This window comes from Olea europaea, chromosome 1, assembly GCF_002742605.1.
Source record: "Olea europaea var. sylvestris chromosome 1, O_europaea_v1, whole genome shotgun sequence".
NCBI lineage: Eukaryota > Viridiplantae > Streptophyta > Magnoliopsida > Lamiales > Oleaceae > Olea > Olea europaea.
Genome location: NC_036237.1, coordinates 5527668 through 5546387, shown reverse-complemented (window position 1 = coordinate 5546387; position 18720 = coordinate 5527668). Strand labels below are relative to the sequence as shown.

General features: G+C 33.8%; 1 protein-coding gene and 1 pseudogene across 1 annotated transcript; one reads left to right on the top strand and one right to left on the bottom strand.

Moving 5' to 3' along the window:
* Positions 1 to 1771: 1771 nt before the first annotated feature.
* LOC111403538 lies at positions 1772 to 7736 on the bottom strand (annotated as a pseudogene).
* A 3551-nt stretch (positions 7737 to 11287) lies between these two features.
* On the top strand, positions 11288 to 13320 carry LOC111381250 (tetraspanin-6-like). Its single transcript, XM_023005039.1, has 3 exons — positions 11288 to 11896; positions 12730 to 13043; positions 13135 to 13320. The coding sequence occupies exons 1-3, from the start codon at positions 11405 to 11407 to the stop codon at positions 13172 to 13174; spliced, it is 846 nt and encodes a 281-aa protein (XP_022860807.1). The 5' UTR covers positions 11288 to 11404; the 3' UTR covers positions 13175 to 13320.
* Positions 13321 to 18720: the final 5400 nt, after the last annotated feature.

Genomic DNA, 18720 nt, shown 5'->3' with positions numbered 1-18720 from the left:
TTGGTCCTTAATCTAGATATTAGAGGAATTGTTCCTCGGCACGTCAAACTAGGTGCACAACCATTCCCCAATGGACAGCTTTTGTCTCATTTTATGTTAAAATGACAGCTTTTCCTAGAGAAGAAAACAAGAGAGAAGAAGCTGAACAATCAATATTTGCACGGCTCTCCACCAACCACCAAAACTAATAGTAGTGTCCGTGCCAAAAATATCACTGATGATTGACCTCCGTCTTGAAAGGTAAGTTTACATATTCTCTTTTCCACTTCAATCCCGTATCTCAAGCTTATCTCCCTTAATGCTATCATATTACAAGACATGAAAACACAAGCAAACAATCACCATGCAAACGTTGTACAGCTCTGCAGCCTGCTCATCATGACAATGAAAAATTACATCAAGAGTGCAATTCTAAATTTAATTCTGAACACTAATAATTGCCGCAATACGGATAAATGAAATCGAATTTTAGGCTCTCTACCATTCCAAAACAGTCAAATGCATACCTGCACACAGAGAAAGAGAGAGAGGAAGTGGAAAAAGTACCACTACAGCAGAGGTGACAAGAAAAGGCCTTAGCAGCATGGGTACCATCTAGTAAAAATGTGAAAACTGGAAACGTGCAGTAAATGTTTAGTAGTCAATACTAATATTTTCCTTAATCCTCTCCACTACTGACCAATCAGCATAACAATCGTACTACCAATCTTAACGAAGAATTTGAATTGGATGCCTAACACAACTCGATTCAAAATATGGAATTGTCTATATAACTCCTCAAACTATAGGAGGCAAGAGCTGGTTTTGTGCCACTTAATTTCAATCTATGCAGCTGCATCAACTTACTGAGAGGCAGTATTAAAGCTGGTCAGCTCGGCCAGCTGAAATGTTACTCCATGTAAACTGCATTTAGTCAAGTCAATCGGTATGCATATAACATACTTAAATATATAGAAAGACCAAAACCACAAAATTTTAGAAGGTGGAATAGCTCGTGAATGTGCTTTCTGCCAGTACCAGATGTTCCTATGCAATATTTCAGAAGGCAAATTGCTGTTGCGACTACTATGTGATCTATTATAAATATTTGATGAGATAAATGCAACTCGGACAAAAACCTGGCTGCCAAAGTATTCTTATCATCAATAAAATTGTGACTCCAACAAATACCTAAATGTCAAAATTGGATTTATAAAAACACAAGAGATCTGAACCAACCAACAGTCAGATACTCCACAAAATCCATATAGCCCTTCCAACTTTTTTATGCTCCCATCACAGGCCAACAACACCAAGACACGGGCAATTTATGACAGATGAACCTTCTTGGCAACAGCCAAAACAGTGAACATTCAGATTTGATAAACTGAATGTGCTCTCAAGATATTCTAGCACACTTGGAAATGCATTGTTTCACACAGCAGAAGGACAGCAAATGATTGAATGTCACCTTCAGTACTTTTGGGCAAACATAAAGAGCACAAGAAATCACTATGTGCAAGTTAGTCTTATAGAAATATCTGATGCAGGTGCTTTGCATAGCAAGACCACGAATTCAAAATGGTTGATTGAATTACTCCATTATGGCCAATAAAACTTGAATAACGTAATAAAAATTTCTTGAATTACTTTTATCTTTACTTTTGTGTGTGTGTGAGAGAGAGAGAGTGAGAGAGAGAGTATTTCTCTTCCCATTTTTGTGGGGGTGGGGCAGTAATATTTTGGGAACTAATAAAGAGAAGTGTGTCCAACAATGTGAGAAACCAACCTGAGATGACTATACCTTGATGTTTCTAGGGTCTCTGCATTTTCACAGTGGAGCACTTTGCAGAGAACAAGTGTTTTGGTTTTAGAGAAGCAACGACTCTGTCTGCCTCTCCACTGCAAGTATCTTCGTTCCTCTTCCTGTTAGATTTTTCAGCCAGTTTTACAGCCTTCTTTTGAGCAGAATCCTTCAACGGTCTCGTGGAACAACTTTATATGGTGACCATAATTTTGACCTTGATCTCGACTGGAATCTTGACCTCAACCGCACTATCTTATTTGGTAGGTGGTACATCCACAGCCAAGTAATCAGTGCCATTTTGATCCCTCCGGTCAATTGATCTCTCCCTCTTACAATTGCAAGACTTGCTACGAGCATGGTTGATTGCCAGAGTTGGATCAAGTCCCAAGGTTGATTGCTGTCTCCGCATTCCCTCTGATGTGAACTGTCCGTCTCTACCGCATTTTCTGCGCACAGTTGGTCGGCTCTCTGCAGTGTTCTTCTTCATTCTGTACTGCTGAGTGAGCCTGCTTTTTTTTCTTTCTGATTTCTGCCAGTGCCTCTTGTTTTTCAGGATCCCCATCCATCTCAAAATCATCTGCCCGTTGTTCCTAGTGCATGCCTCGTTCTCTCACCAACTATTCAAGCCTTTGTGATATATCAGGGTCCACAAAATCGTATACCTTGTGCCCAATCAGAATTCCAGGCATTATGTCTTCTTTCCATTCATTTTTTGCTAAAATATAATGCTTTCTCAAGTTCGCAGAGTATATGCCTGCACCTATGTTCTGATTCTCCAGATCCTTCTCCAGCGTCTTCTGTTTCTCTTCAGATTGCTCAGCTTTCCTGACTTTAACTTCTAAGACAGCCCAAGGTATACCAGGTGGCCTTCCTTCTGCTCATATGGCTCAGGCATTGCAATATGGGAGCAGCTCAGGCAGTCATTCAACTTTTTGACTTCATCTTTAATTCCACGTTCTGATCCAATAGCCCATCACAAGCTACATTCTTTACTGCAATTACACCCTCTTGGCCCTTCGGTCAAAGTGCTCATAGTCAAGAGCATGTCCTCATAGTTTGTTGGCTCACCTTTCTAATTTCATATCAACTACCAGCTTCACATCTTCTTCAGAAATCTCTTCCAATGACTTGATGATGTCGAAAAGAGCCGGCTGCTGTGCAATACTGTACTCACAAGATCCAGAAATGTCAAGGAAAAACAATACTGCAGCTCTGGAAGGGCCAGAGCTGTATTGCTGTAATTTCAATGATATTATGGTCCTAAAATGGCCTGTTTAAATCCCTGGAGTGTCAATCACTTGGTGGTACCTTAGATATTTATAGTAAGTATAACCAACAAATAGAAATTTCGTGGTGAAAGCATAAGGTTGTACACCCACATTGGCCGTTGTAATTTTGTATATAAATAATATCTTGCCAACATTTGGGTCCCCACAAATCAAGATTGTCGTAGCATTTGGATCAATTTAAGGCTGCCTTGCCATAGGTTGTCTTACCCGTTCAAGATATGCGAACATAGGGCCAACCAATTAAATAACAGCACATACATGGCCTAAAGCAGCAATTTTCAAGGACTCACATCAATTCAGAGAATCTGCATACTTTAGTAATATTGCTAGTCCTTTGTAATCTTACCTATCAGGTTCCTAGCAGTACTGATTTGGCCAACAGCAAACTTGAACAGAACATGGAGAAGGTCACCATTGAAAGGATGGATATCATGAAGCCTGGGAATTCTCCAATAATGTCGGAAAGCTTATCATCAAAATTTTGCAGCAAATACTTTACTTCGAGCATGTGAAACTGACGGATAAATGAGATGGCATATCCCTTTGAAAAACAGCCCACAGTTAACGTTGAGTGCGGGAGAGAATGATATCGATGAAGTCCTTCCCAGTGGGAACCTCTGTCATCTTTTCAAAATTGTATTGCACAATGTCTTAGCCTTTGTTTATCACTGTGAAAGAACAAAAGTCAAAATTCAGTGCACATACAAGTAGGCATCATTCAGACAAATAAACAAAAAGCACAAGGAACACGCGTAGCAATAATAAGCAATACTAACCAATGATTCCGAGCCTAATATCGGAACCAAATCACTTCTTTCTTCTATTACAGAATTGCAGCATTCTCTATTTAGTATTTAGCAGTTCTGTAAGGTTGATAGCAAGTATTAAGTATCAGAATAAAATTGATACCAACTATATAAAGATTAAAAGAACACAAACTGTATAATTTTTGGTTATTGTAAAACAGGAACTGAGCGTCTGCCCTGGAAATTGGATCGAGTTACCAAGCCATTCTCCATTAATTCCTCTATCTATTAAGGTGAACAAAAAAAATTGTCAATTTGTTAAATCGAAGCAAAATTGTAGTTTTGAAATAGGTAATTGGCACAAAATGTTCCTATCTTTCAAGTTTATTGTAGAAAACGTCTTTATTTTTCATTTTTTTGGCATTTTTGCCATTACCTTCCACATATCTTTGCGCTGAACGTCATTTTCACCAATTTTTAATGTAATTGCCAATATATCCTCCTATTAAATAAAACAAAAAAGAAAATAAAAGAAAGAATAAATTACAATCTTACTCTTAAATGTTTTAAAAAGTATAAGTAAGTCCAATAATTATTAAAAGGCCTAATAGCACAAAATGTCTCTACGTTTTGCCTATAGTGTACAAAACGTCCCAACGTTTCAAGTTGGTGAAAATGATGTTTTCCGCAATAAAACGTGGAAATAAGGATGAAAACGCAAAAAAATTGTAACGTGGAAACGTTTTTCGTAAGAAGTGTCAAACGTAGGATAATTTTTGCTATTAGGCCTTTAAAATATTAAAAAAAACAATTTCATTGTACTTGAATTCACCTGAAAATGAATATGTGTAGGCAGATATTTAAAACTACTTCATGTGTAATTAAAAAAATAAAAATAAAAATAAAAATAAAAATTGTTTATACATCTTGAATAATTTGTAAATAAAAAATAAAAATCTTCCTAGATGGAGATTGTTGAAGTTAAACTTTTGCTCCTCTCCTCTTAAACATAAAATTCTAATCAATTCTTTTAAGATGAAATCAAATTTCATTAGAATTAGAAGCATATAAAAAACTCTAATTGGCAAATTTAACGTGTCTAAATTTTAAACAATGACTGATGTTATCCATCAGGAGAATTTTCACTATAGCCTAATCAAATTGTCAAGGACACGATAAATGTCTCCATCACGTAAAAAGACAAAAATGCCCTCCATTTGAAACTTGGGGCAGGAGTTTTTCTTCACCCCCACTGGGAGTTATAAATTTATACATAATGACATTATAAGCAAAAAAATAAAAAATTTGGAAACTAATCAAACAAAATGAAGAAAATAATAATTAATATAAATTCTACCAAATTATATGAGGATGGAGATGAAACTTGATGAAGAAATCTTGAAGGATCGGTTTATGGTAGGAGATGATTTTTTAGCTCCTCAAATTTCAATGTTTAAAACAGGGATAAAATGGATATTGTAGATTTTTTTTTTATTTAAGTATATTTAATAAATAATAAAGGAGTCAGGCTATTTGGAAATTGGATCGAGTTACCAAGCCATTCTCCATTAATTCCTCTATCTATTAAGGTGAACAAAAAAAATTGTCAATTTGTTAAATCGAAGCAAAATTGTAGTTTTGAAATAGGTAATTGGCACAAAATGTTCCTATCTTTCAAGTTTATTGTAGAAAACGTCTTTATTTTTCATTTTTTGGCATTTTTGCTATTACCTTCCACATATCTTTGCGCTGAACGTCATTTTCACCAATTTTTAATGTAATTGCCAATATATCCTCCTATTAAATAAAACAAAAAAGAAAATAAAAGAAAGAATAAATTACAATCTTACTCTTAAATGTTTTAAAAAGTATAAGTAAGTCCAATAATTATTAAAAGGCCTAATAGCACAAAATGTCTCTACGTTTTGCCTATAGTGTGCAAAACGTCCCAACGTTTCAAGTTGGTGAAAATGATGTTTTCCGCAATAAAACATGGAAATAAGGATGAAAACGCAAAAAAATTGTAACGTGGAAACGTTTTTCGTAAGAAGTGTCAAACGTAGGATAATTTTTGCTATTAGGCCTTTAAAATATTAAAAAAAACAAAAAAAAAACTCTCTCTCTTATCTTTTTCTCCAAATAGGACTGCCACATTAGAAGTGAAAAAACTCCGACCAATCATCGCCCAAACCGCTGAACCATCTGTTGATATTTTAAGACCATAAAGAGAAATGCCTTCGATTGGTGTATTGGAAATAGTATGGGTCTCTCCGGAGCAAGTGATGTCGCTAGTAATTACATTCGCGAGTTGGGTATTTTGGCTTGCAATTCCGAACAAATATATTGGCATGAAGGTTTCAAGGTTGGATGTTAGGTGATATGTGTAGAGAGAAGTGAGGGCTTTGCGATGGTATGGTGGTCCAGCAATTTGGGTAGTAGTTTGCTGGAGTTTTTTGGCTTATAAAGTGGCTGACCCATTTGAAGAAAAAGAGAAGTAAGAGAGAGAGAGAGGGAAGTACTATTTCCTGTACACTGAGAATAAAAGCAAATAAAAACTAAGCCATCTATCTCAAAAACTGGCTAATCCATATCTGTGAATCTGTATAAGTGTCCTAATCTGGCGAGGGAGGTTGAATAGTCCATACTCTTAGTAAAGGCACTGATCCCAATCCTCTGAAGCTATCAAGTCTGCAACCTGATTTCCTTCTCGACAAGCGTAGGAAACCATGTCTCCATCAAAGGAGATGGATCTCTAGTCTGTTCGAGTATGCTCTAAATCGTCATGGTTCTCCACGTATGGTGATGCAGTGAATAGCTACGATCGAATTGGCCTCAATCCAAATAGCCGAGATACCAAATCCTCTGGCCAGTAGAATTCCATCCAATATAGCTAGGAGCTCGGCCTCTAAAATAAAACTTGGACCGTATGATGATGAGAAAGCCCTTGATGTATTCCCCAGTCTAGTCTCTAATCATGTCCTCAACACTTGCAGATTCATCATTGACGTACCCTTCAATATTGATCTTGTAAGATCCTATCGGTGGATGGATGGAGCCAAGTAAACGAAGGATTGACTCTGCCAATTGTTGCTGGAGTAGGGCACTTGGTACCACTTCGTGCTCAAAAAGCTTTTATTCATTTCGGACAGTTTCTAGAGAACAAGCCAATGCCAAGGTGAACCTTGATTTGATTAACTACGTCAAAGCAAATAGTTGAAGGTTTTAAGAAATCCTCATCTAATGGTGTTGAAAATAAGGGTAATAATTTATCCCGACCAATAGCTCCCTTCTCGTCTCAACAAGTGCCTCGAAGTTTTTACGCTTGTTCGGATAGAAGATTTTAAGGAGAAAATAGCTAAAAATCTCATACAATTTATGACATTTGGATCAAATTCATTACTTTTAAGTACAGCCAAACATGTTAATAATAAATTCAAATCGTTTTTTACTCCAATAAATATTCTATTGACCTCTCACTTTCTAACACACTGCATCGAAAGTATGCTATGCTACTCCATTGTATAGAATTTTCATTAAGTGACATCTTCCAACCGAGAAAAAAAGGATTATATCAAGTTGACAACTAAAATAACTTTATTACATTTCAGGAGGAGATCAACTAGGTTTGTTGTATATTTGACCAAAAATCATTTCATTTGAACAAGTGAATTTCTAATTGTGCACCTGATTAATTTGTTTGCAAAAAATTACACAAGGGGGGAGATTAGTTTCCTTGGGATCTCTTTGATTAAGTCGATAAATTACCGTGTATAAAATCCCACGGTGCCTTAATATACCAACAAAACTCAATGTTCATGCGAAACTCGCTAGCGTGCGAGATCATTGAGAAGTAATATAATTGATGAGTTGAGTGTATCGTCTCACAGGGCATAAATTTGAATTCAAGTTTGCCATTTATGTATGGAATTTGAATTATATAAAACAAAAGAGATATTTTGATTTGATTTTTGCTAAATTAATTTAAGAAAGCGGTAAAAGTTTGTTATTTATCAAATTATGGATGGATTTCAAATATGCCTATTGGTATTTATTTCAATTTTTTATTTGTAATCCAATTCTGTTATGCGTTTGACGATTGATAAAGCTATGATATATAATTTCTTTTCCAAGACAAATTAAATCTATCCTAACCACGACTTGAATATTTTCCTTCCCAAATTCGAATGATTAGATTGCACTAAAGTTTACATTATGTATATGATTGTATAAATTATAAATGTTATTCTTAACATCTATTGCACATATGTTAATTTTGTTGCATTCTAAATTTATTGCAGATCTCCCAACACTACAACAAGCAACTAATTATCTAATTAGTGACCAATCAATTAAATAGTGCAATATTCATGCAAAATTAATCAAGAAATACTAAACTACTAGTCATGAATTATAAATAAATAACAAATAGGGCTCATCTTCATCCAATACAAAAAGGATCTAGCATAACATATTAATATATAAATTATAAGAAGAATAATGAAAAAATACCAGTCGGATCATGAAAAGAATACACAAGATATTGTTCTTTAAGTCAAAAGTTAAATTCTTCAATTTTTTGATATAATTGAGTTTCAATTCATTTGCTAGGGTTTGATCTTCTCTTCTAAAAGTAATGAATTGGTCCATTGTTCTTAATAAATTTGATGATACTGTTGTATATGAAGAGACGAGAAAGGATTTTCTTATGTGTAGTCCTTGTTTTCTATTTATAAGACCCCGTCCAATTTGGATTCCACAAGAGTTTAAGTCGCAAAAGGAACTACTGTTGATTCATTGCGAAAAAAGCCTGCACACGCATAGGTATTCCTACTGCGCATGCGCCATTGAATTATGTGGCTCTGGGGTCATGAAATTTGTGTCTTGCGTGTTTTACGCGCTTTTGTCCTTGAATATCGTTCGGTCTTTTGATCATAACTTTCTCTCCTGATGTTCGATTGAGGTGATTCAAAGTGCGTTGGAAAACTAACACAAAGAGCTACAATTCTTCTAGGTACAATGTTGTCAATTCGAATGTTTACTATCCAAAAAATGGGTCTCAAGTTGAGGCTAAAAATTCAAAAAATAACATTTTGCAGCTGGAAATTGATTTGTAAAAATACTTCAACTCTATTTCATTTCTTTGACATCAAAATTACATCTGATGAGTGTAATTCACTCATTAAACATACGCCTCTAAATCATGGATTTTAGCTTGTTCTTGAACACTTTTGAACGTTTTGATTTGTGTGTTCATATTGTTTTGTAGCTCAATCAACATTCGAGAAAATGCCACAATTGGGAGCTTGTGATGAATCTAAAATAGTGATCACAAAATGGGGGCATGAATTGGAGATAAGAAAGGAGTATTGCAATGAAAGAAGCTTAGAACAAGAGCGATTCAAGCGAGGAGTAGTTTGTTAGGCGCCACGGCATCCAACAAAAAGAGAATTTCTCGCAGTAAGCTAGGCGCCACGACACCCATCGTAAAAAGAAGCAGCAGAATAGCTGGCACCACGGCGACAGACTTGGGCGCCACATCGCCAGCACACAATTACATCGCAGTGCCAGAGATGGGTGCCATGGAGTCGAACCTCACAACACAGAAGAGTCTAAATTTTTGGATATTTCTCGGCCCAAGATGTTCCCTAACCATCAAAAACTCGAAGATAATATAAATACCAAAATAAAAACCTAATAGGGAGCCGTTTTCTGAGATTTTCTCTGGGTGAAAAAAGGGTGCAAAAGTGAATATCCATTCAAGAGGCAAGGAAAAGAAATTGAATTGTATCGAGAATGACAACCAATTAGGGAAGAACAAGAAGCTTAAATCAGTTTTTCTGAACTCTTATTTATTCTTTCTCATGTTCTTTATCTTGTATTTTGGCATGTCGATCGATTCAAGCATGAAGTAAATTCGTAGATCTATGGTTGATATAACCTATTTGAGACATGATTTGATTCTAATATAGTTATTTCTTTCGTTTTTTCAAAATTTATTTGTGTTGTTTTGTGTTTAATGCTTTCAATTGCCCGATCACCAATTAAATGAACCAATGCTTTAAATTTGAAGCTCGAAAGAGGGAAATTTAGACATGATCTGGAACAACATAACCTAGATTTGTAGGTTTCGAGAGAAAATGCAAATCTTTGAGGGGTAAAACAAGAACTAAGAGCTTTAACAAGTTTTATATGTTTAATTCGGAATAGAGATATTGGGGTTAAAATATAAAGATATGTTCTATTGGCACTCGAGAGAGGGGATAGAATTAAATTAGGGTTCTTGCTTATAAATTGGAAAATTCGATGGAAATGGCTATAGAAGTTGAGAACATGTTGATAATATGGAGAAATCAATCCCTAGATATCCATAATTTAATTTGATTTTTAGAAATTGTCTCACTTTACTTGCATTTTTTATTCCATTTAAATTAGGTTAGCATAAAAGCATCATTTAAAAATTGGAATTGTCTAAATAAAGTGAAAATTGAAACAATTAGAGTGTATTTGATTACATTTATTTTTCATGAAAAATATCATTTTTCTATCCAAATTTCTACTTGGAGTGTTTGATTGCTATTTTTTCCATGGAAAATATTTTCCAACTTTTGAAAATATGCCTAATTTTCCTTGTTTTTAAGGAAAATATTTTCCTTGGGTAGAGGTGGTTTTTATTTTCCACAAAAGATGGAAAATATTTTCTTTTCTAGGTGATATTTTTCATGTCAATCAAACACACTCTTATAGTACTCAGTTGAATTTGAATTTCAATCATTGTGGGTTCGACACTTTTAAAATTTTTACTATATTACAAAACTTGATACCGTACTCTTACGGTTAAATAACGTTATATAATCGCGTGGCAACATCCAATTGATTATGTGTGATCGTCAATCATAATTTTATGCTCTGCATCAAGTATTGAATGTTTACACTTTGATCCCCAAGTTTTGGATTTCTTTCTTTTTGCCCTTTTTTGTTCATTTCTTAATTTCAATTCCATCAATTTGCATTGAGTTCAACCTAACAAATATAATTAATATATAATTAAGTTATAACTCACTCAAATCACTAACAAATACTCCAATTTACTGGCCTAGATAAGTGTACACTTATCCCTCAACTTATAAATGTTGGATTTACTTATCTTAGCAATGTTGATTTTTCATATGATTTCTTTCTTATATATAATACTATTTTTTAATTTGGTGTTCTCACAGGTCTTTTCTTGTTACATCGCATTGTATTACATTAAGACTTGCAACCTAAGGTTTTCATAAAAAGTTTTCTTAGTGTCTAAGAAGTGCCGTTAATTAGTGATAAGTGTCGAATGTGGATGATAAGTTCCTGAATGCCTTAAAAGCAACTATGCAAAAAAGTGAGATGAGATGCATTAATTTAATCTATTACAGATCAAAAAAATTTGAAAAAGCAGTACATAAATGGCCACCCAATGTAAAGATAAAGCAGAATCAACAAGAAGAAAAAGAAAGACAAATCCCAGATTGATCATTCCAATAAACTCTCTCTCTCTCTCTCTCTCACACACACACATACACACACACAGAGTTGAGTTACATAGAGAGATGTATAGATTAAGTAACACAGTGATAGGTTTCTTGAATCTTTTCACTCTCTTAGCCTCAATCCCAATCATTGGGGCTGGTTTATGGATGGCAAGAAGTAGTACAACCTGCGAAAGTTTCCTTCAGACACCACTTCTGATTTTGGGATTCATAATTCTCATAGTATCGCTTGCTGGATTCATCGGTGCTTGTTTTCATGTTGCATGGGCACTTTGGGTTTATCTGGTTATCATGTTGTTACTTATAGGGACTTTGCTGGCCTTGACTGTGTTTGGATTCGTGGTTACGAGCCGGGGTGGCGGCTCCGTGGTGGCCGGTAGGGTTTACAGTGAGTTCCATCTTGATAATTATTCTTCATGGTTGAGGAAAAGGATTAAGGATCCTCATTATTGGATGACCGTTAAAAGTTGTATTTTGGGTTCAAAGGCTTGTGCTAAGGTTGTTTTGTGGACCCCTTCTGATTATCTGTCCAAAGACTTGTCTCCTGTTCAGGTAATATACATTTTCGTCTTGCCAATAAGCATTTAAATTTTTAGACAATGTGACAAATCTAGTAAGCTTATGATGAAGGAACGATGGTAAATAGATATGTCAAAAATTTAATTGTTCCTATCTCTACCAATCTTAGCACGAGACTGTTACTTCTTTAATCAGCGGCTTAAGCTTTTGAAGACAACATGCTAGTTTATGAAATCCAAAAGGAAAAAGTATGGGTACAGAATTATAAATCTGCTCCTGGGATTCATCAAAATAAAGATTCTTTTGGACACTGTAATATGTAGTGTCTTGAAATATGTTTCTGATGATATACAGAAGTTTAAATTGCTCCAAGAACGAATTCCCTTTGAATGTTTTTTTTTCAACTTAAAGTTGAAAGTATTTCTTGTCTTTTATAATAATTTATTTCCTTGATTAAAATTAGAACTAAGAAAGTACTTAATTATTTTAAATGTTACCACCTTAATGTTAAAATAAGCAATTATTTTATTTATAAGTAAAAAATAATTTATTTATATATGTAAAAATCTACTTGCTTACTCTTAAGCTTAGCGTAAAGGACTTAAGAGAGAAACGTTTAACTTTCTCGAGAAGACGGGAATTATGTTTACTTGTGTTATTTTTCCTTTGTTGTGATTGATCTGCAATTTTGTTAAAATATGTCGTGCTAGTGATTTTCTATACGTTTATGTCTTCTTTATATCAGTTAATTATATTGAAATAAAAGTTACATCTTTGAGACTTTCGAATTCATAGAAGAGTCACACCACATAGAATAATTATCAAATGACCATTAATTATTGATCCTCCTTCACTTTAACTGACAGTCAGGTTGCTGCAAGCCCCCAACTTCATGCAACTATGCATCAACAATGGTGGATCAAGAGTCTGACTGCTATCGCTGGAACAACGATCCCAACATTCTGTGCTACGAGTGCGATTCGTGCAAGGCAGGAGTTCTCGAAGATGTAAGAAGAAATTGGCACAAAATTTCAGTCCTTAACATTGTTATGCTACTCGTCCTCATTGGAATCTATTGCATTGGCTGCTGCGCTTTCCAAAATGCGAAAAGGGCTGAATCTGATTACCCGTACGGTGAAAACCGGATGTATAAATCTCGTCCCAGATGGGATTACCATTGGTACGTTATAGTAATTTTAAATGGTTGATAAAAGTTGGTGGTCCTAGACGCGTTTATTTATTTGAATTCATTACGTGTATTTTCTATGCAGGAGGAGATGGATGTACGACAGGAGACACCAGCTTTATTAAGCTCTTTCGCTTTCTAGTTTTCAAATGCTCTTCTCGACTGTAAAAAGATGGGACAATATGCAGTGTTTCTCCATATGTATTCACATGGATGTTTCAAATACCCTCTTTAAATTGATGCTTTTTGTACAAAGAAAGATTTTACTTTATTTCTAAGATCAAACCAAAGGCACAGAAGTTGCTTTTACTTTGCTAGTTTGAATAGCATGTTTAGCAAAATTCATAATTGATCCACAATTTATAAATAAAAGCAGTATCAAAAAGATTTCACCAACAAAAATCAAAATTTATAAAAAAAAAAAAAAAAAAAGTTTTGTTTTTTTTTGGAAAAAAAAAAAAAAAAAAAAAAAAAAAAAAGATAAGAAAAGAAAAAGAATATTTTATTTTTTAACAATTCTAACGTTTCATTTTGGTGCAAGACTCTCAGATCAAACAAATGTGGCGAAATAATATTTTCGTCCATTTTGTTTATTAAAGCCTTGTAAATGACGAATATACACCCCTCTTTAAAATTATAAAAGAAATTAAGAAGAAAAATGAAGAATTAATTACATTCATTGTCCCAAATGTTTCAAAAGGTGCAAATCCCAATTAAAAGAATTTTAAAAAAAAATTAAAGAAAAATTTAAGAACCTCTTTCATCGTCACTACCACCACTACTTTAGAAAAGTAGACATTGGAAATTATATAATCTATTCACTTTAGAAAATAGAAGGATGGTACCTCTAACACAAATACTTTTTAGGAAAACAATCTAAATTATTGATGTAAAGTTTTGTTTATCAATATACTAATTCAAAATATGTCAGCAGAGAATTATTAAAAAATAAAATAAAATAATTAAGTAAAAAGTAATTAGCCACGTATTACGAATATCCTTGATATTTATAATCTATTATTTGATCAATGATGAAAGTTTAAAAAATTGATTATCTCAATTCCATTTGACACTCAACAACTTACCTTCCAAATCAACATCCAAATCAAATTTGAAAGCAATGGATTGTATTAAAATTAAAATGTATTTTTTTTCTCTTATCTTTTCAATCACTCATTTTTCAATAAAATAATATCACACGTAAATTCAAAATTTTTTCTTCCTTTTTAACCATTCATTATTCATGTATTGTAAGTCTGCAATGGAAATATAAGAATTGGTTTAGGGTTAAAAATATCAACTCGCGACCAATTGCATGTTTCAAGTCTTATAATTGGGGTAAATTTTGTCTGTAGTAGTAACTGAATTTTTAGTAAAATTTCAATTGAATCATTTAGTTTTAGGCCATGTTTGGTACCCATTTTTTTCAAAATACATTTCTCTCTCTCTTCTTTTCAACCACACATTCTTTATTAAAATAATATTACACGTAAATAAAAAACTTTTCTTTATTTTTCAACTACACATTTTCCATCAATTTACTATTCAAAAATGCACTTTTACATAAAAATGTCTCTCAAACACCTTCTTGGTTTATCTCATAGCTGCACGAAACCCTAAAAACAAAAAAAAATTAATAAAACGAGGGTATGGCAATGACTATAAATATTAGAAGACGTGTCTTTTGATTCAACATTTTTATAAAATGGCGTATTGGTAAAACGATATGTCCCACGGTAGAAGATTTATTATGATATGACTTTCAATTTTGAATTTTTCATCAATTAAAGAAAAAGTAGGTGATAGAGCGATGAGATTTGAACTGAATTACAATTGAGTATATCAATTGATACGAAATTAAAGTTTAGTGACTCAATTGAATTTTTACTAAAAAATCACATTTAAAAATTTAATTTCTCACATGTTCACCATGCTTTCACTTAGTGTCACCATGATTATCAAACTTTAGTTTATTTCATCATACAATCGAACTTTCCACTTAATGTCACCATGGCCAGTGAATTTTAATCTATTTCTTTACAATTTGGTCGATTAACATTGCGAACTTCTAACCTTTCAACCTTTGGATGATGAGTCTCGAACCTTTAATTTTCTAGCACTTGAAGTCCACCATATTTTTACTTCAATCGGGTAAATGTATTTAACTTGGATTTCAATTAAGAATCTCCGTTCAATTCTAGGAATATACTTGATTACGTGACAACTAATAAATAACAATCATCAACATTAGTTATGACAATAATCAGTTTTTTACTATCTCATTATGTCAGTTCAAATGATAGAATTGGATGGAGTTACCTAATTGAAATTAAATTAAAATACCATTGCTTAATTAAAAAAATGAAAATAAAATTATCTGATTGATACTAAGGGTTCATTTGATTGTCAATATTTTTCATAAAAATTGTATTTTTTTTTCCAACCAAATTCCTACTTTTGTGTTGTTTGATTGACATATTTTTCATGAAAATCATTTTCCTACTTTTAGTTATGTGACCATATTTTCCTAAAAATCAAGGAAAATATTTTTTTAGGGAGAGTAGGGTTTTATTTTTCAGGGAATTCATTCTCTCCCTCATTTATCTACTCTATCTCATCTATCCACCAATAAAAATCGAATGAGTATAATATTTTCTATGCTAAAAATTAAATCAATCAAATACATTTAATTGATAATTTCTATGCAAATAAGTTCTACGGAATTGGATTACCTAAGGGTGTATTTGATTGTCAATATTTTTCATGAAAAATATATTTATCCCACCAAAATTCTTACTTTTGTGCCATTTGATTGATAATTTTTTTCATGAAAAATATTTTCCTACTTTTGGTCACGTAACCATATTTTTTAAGGGGAGTAGAATTTTATTTTCTAGAAAATTCACTCTCTCTTTCTCTTTCTCTCTCATCTATCAACTATCTCTCCTTTATTTATTTATACCAAGTATCATTCTTACGGCTAGATCCAATCTCCTGGTCCCTAAGGAAAGGAAAAAGAATTTCACGTTCTTCTTTTTGGGAAGGAAGAATTAGGGAAATCCTCTTGGTTGCAACTTTCTCCAGGCCTCTGCGAAAAACATGAAAAAAAAACGGCTCGAATGGTACGATCTCTCTGCCACCCCATAATGAAAGGGGTGATCTCGTAGTTTGTGATATGTGAAGATGAAAGACATTAAGATGGGTTTAGCCTATTCGACCATGTCTCAATTGGGTTATATGATGTTAGCTATTTTGTAGGTTGAAAATTAAATCGATCACAAACATTTAATTGATAATTTTCATGCACATAAATTCTTGGCAATTAAATTACCTAGAATTTATTTTCTTTCCACACAAATTCCACACTTGCAATCAAACGCACAATAAAATTTATTTTTTTCCATGCAAATTCCATTTGCAATTGAAGTAGTTGTGAAATAATACCTCTACGTCCACCTAGTGATGCAAGGCGTTCCTGCTACTCCAATGAACGAGTATTACCTGAAAAATGAGGGTGGGGTTTTCTCCCCCATTTTGCCTCCGACGTGAGAATCAGTATATGGTGTTAGAAAAAACAAAGATAGAATTCAGATAGCCAAAGTTTTTTCTCTGTTCATACATGTTTCGCTTTGGATGTATTTATAGGGGAGTAAAGCAATGCGACAGCTGGGCAGTTATGGTACCACGTGTCCCACGTAGCCTCTTTCATTATCCCCCACGTTCTGAGTGGGGGATCTTTAACTACCCGTCGAATGGACATACCTGTGACAGCCCTTATGTAAATCTCATCAATTCATTGATGATTTTATGACCAAGTGTTGGATTAGTCGCGTAGGTAATCTCATGGGATCAATGGTATAGGGCAGGTGTAGAGCGCTCATGGGAATCGTCGATTTATGATAGGTGTAAAGTGCCCATGAGGGCCGTCGATCTAGGGTAGGTGTAGAGTGCCTCATTGATGATTTTATGGCCACGTGTTGGATTAGTCGCGTAGGTAATCTCATGGGATCAATGGTATAGGGCAGGTGTAGAGCGCTTATGGGAATCGTCAATCTATGGTAGGTGTAAAGCACCCATGAGGGTCGTCGATCTAGGGTAGGTGTAGAGCGTCCACAGTGACCAACAACCCGGCGTGGATGTAAAGTGCCTATTGAGTTGCCTTTACCTTGTTGGTCACCGCAGAGGACTATAAACGCTATCCAATATCAATAATCAAACGCACTCTAAGCGAAATTATAATTACTGTAAATAAAGGCTACCATAAGATACAATTCCACGAACACTAAAATAATGGGGGGGGAAATCATATCTACCCAGTAAAATTATATTATTTCATATAATACTACATACTATTTTATATACATAAATGTACTATTTACCATATAAATATAACCGAAAATATTGCTTCTTGTAATCACTGTTATTGCATTTTACATATATTTATTATACAAAGTAATTGATGAATTTAAAGAAGGCGTAGATTACGTGGATTTTAATTGTAACTCCTAATTAATCATTCTTTCTGAAAAATATCCATGGAAAATCACCTTAATAGTGTTGAATCTAGAACTGTAATTCTGCATCTTCTCCATGCCGTAAACTATGTTCAAATCAAGCCGCGGCCTTGAATTTCTTTTTCATCCATAATTAGGTCTTTGCTTTCACTGTTAGGATAAACTAAGAAATTAAGGAAATTTCTAGTTTTCACATGATTTCAAGAAAATTGAAGATGTTATGATTTTTAACTTTTCATTTCCCAGCAAATGAATAGATATCATTCTGCGATAACTGATTACTTGATGGCATATATGTGATTTAACATTGACTACGTATGATTGTACATTTGTTCCTCCCTTTTTTTCTACGTTTGAATGTCTGAATCACATTTTTGTAATATAACGAGAACTCATTTGATTTCATGTGGCTGTTAAACTAGCTTGGCAAAACCGCTTTAATTAGGTATCGGCATCAAACGACTTTTTTGTCCAGTCTCAGATGAGAATTCAAAACAACTGGTGGATTTGATGGCTTTAGCATTCACTTGCAAACTGTTTGAGTTGGATGGGGTTCCATGTCAAAAACTCTAGTTAGCATCGCATAATTAAATCATCTCATCTAAATCTATTAATTTATTTATTAATCACGACAGAACTAGTCATTGATTAGGAATTTCTTTCACATTGAAAAATGATGCAACTTACTAGGAGAAATTTGGCTTGCAAGGCCATTGGAACCACCATTGACAACACCAAATATAACCTCATTGACATGTATTATGCCAGTGGATTTGGCTTCTGCAAATGAGGTTGCCATAAGTTGGTAATTTCAAGGATTTTCTGATGAAGTTTAATTTTTAACTTTCTTTCTGACATGAAAACAATAATTTGTTTGATTTTTTAACAAATACTTTACATCTAGCACTTAACAAAACGATTCGTGCAAATGACTCCATTATCAATTAAGTATAACGTCATGCGATGGACTTGCATAATTCCCAGAATGACATTGTGCAAAATAATTGTGTTTATTCATTAACAAATTCCATAATCGGTGTTTACGTCCAAAAAAATAAAAAAGAGGATACAGAGGCTCTTTCGCAGAATTGGTAATGAGCAACTCATTGATGATCTAGTACACTAACATCATATCTTATTTAAGAACGCACGAATAG

Bases quoted from the DNA above. Each gene is read 5' to 3' on its own strand.
- LOC111381250 (XM_023005039.1), top strand. From the start codon at position 11,405: ATGTATAGATTAAGTAACACAGTGATAGGTTTCTTGAATCTTTTCACT. The intron at 11,897-12,729 runs GTAATATACATT...TTTAACTGACAG, and splicing joins AAGACTTGTCTCCTGTTCAG to TCAGGTTGCTGCAAGCCCCC. The intron at 13,044-13,134 runs GTACGTTATAGT...TTTTCTATGCAG, and splicing joins CCCAGATGGGATTACCATTG to GAGGAGATGGATGTACGACA.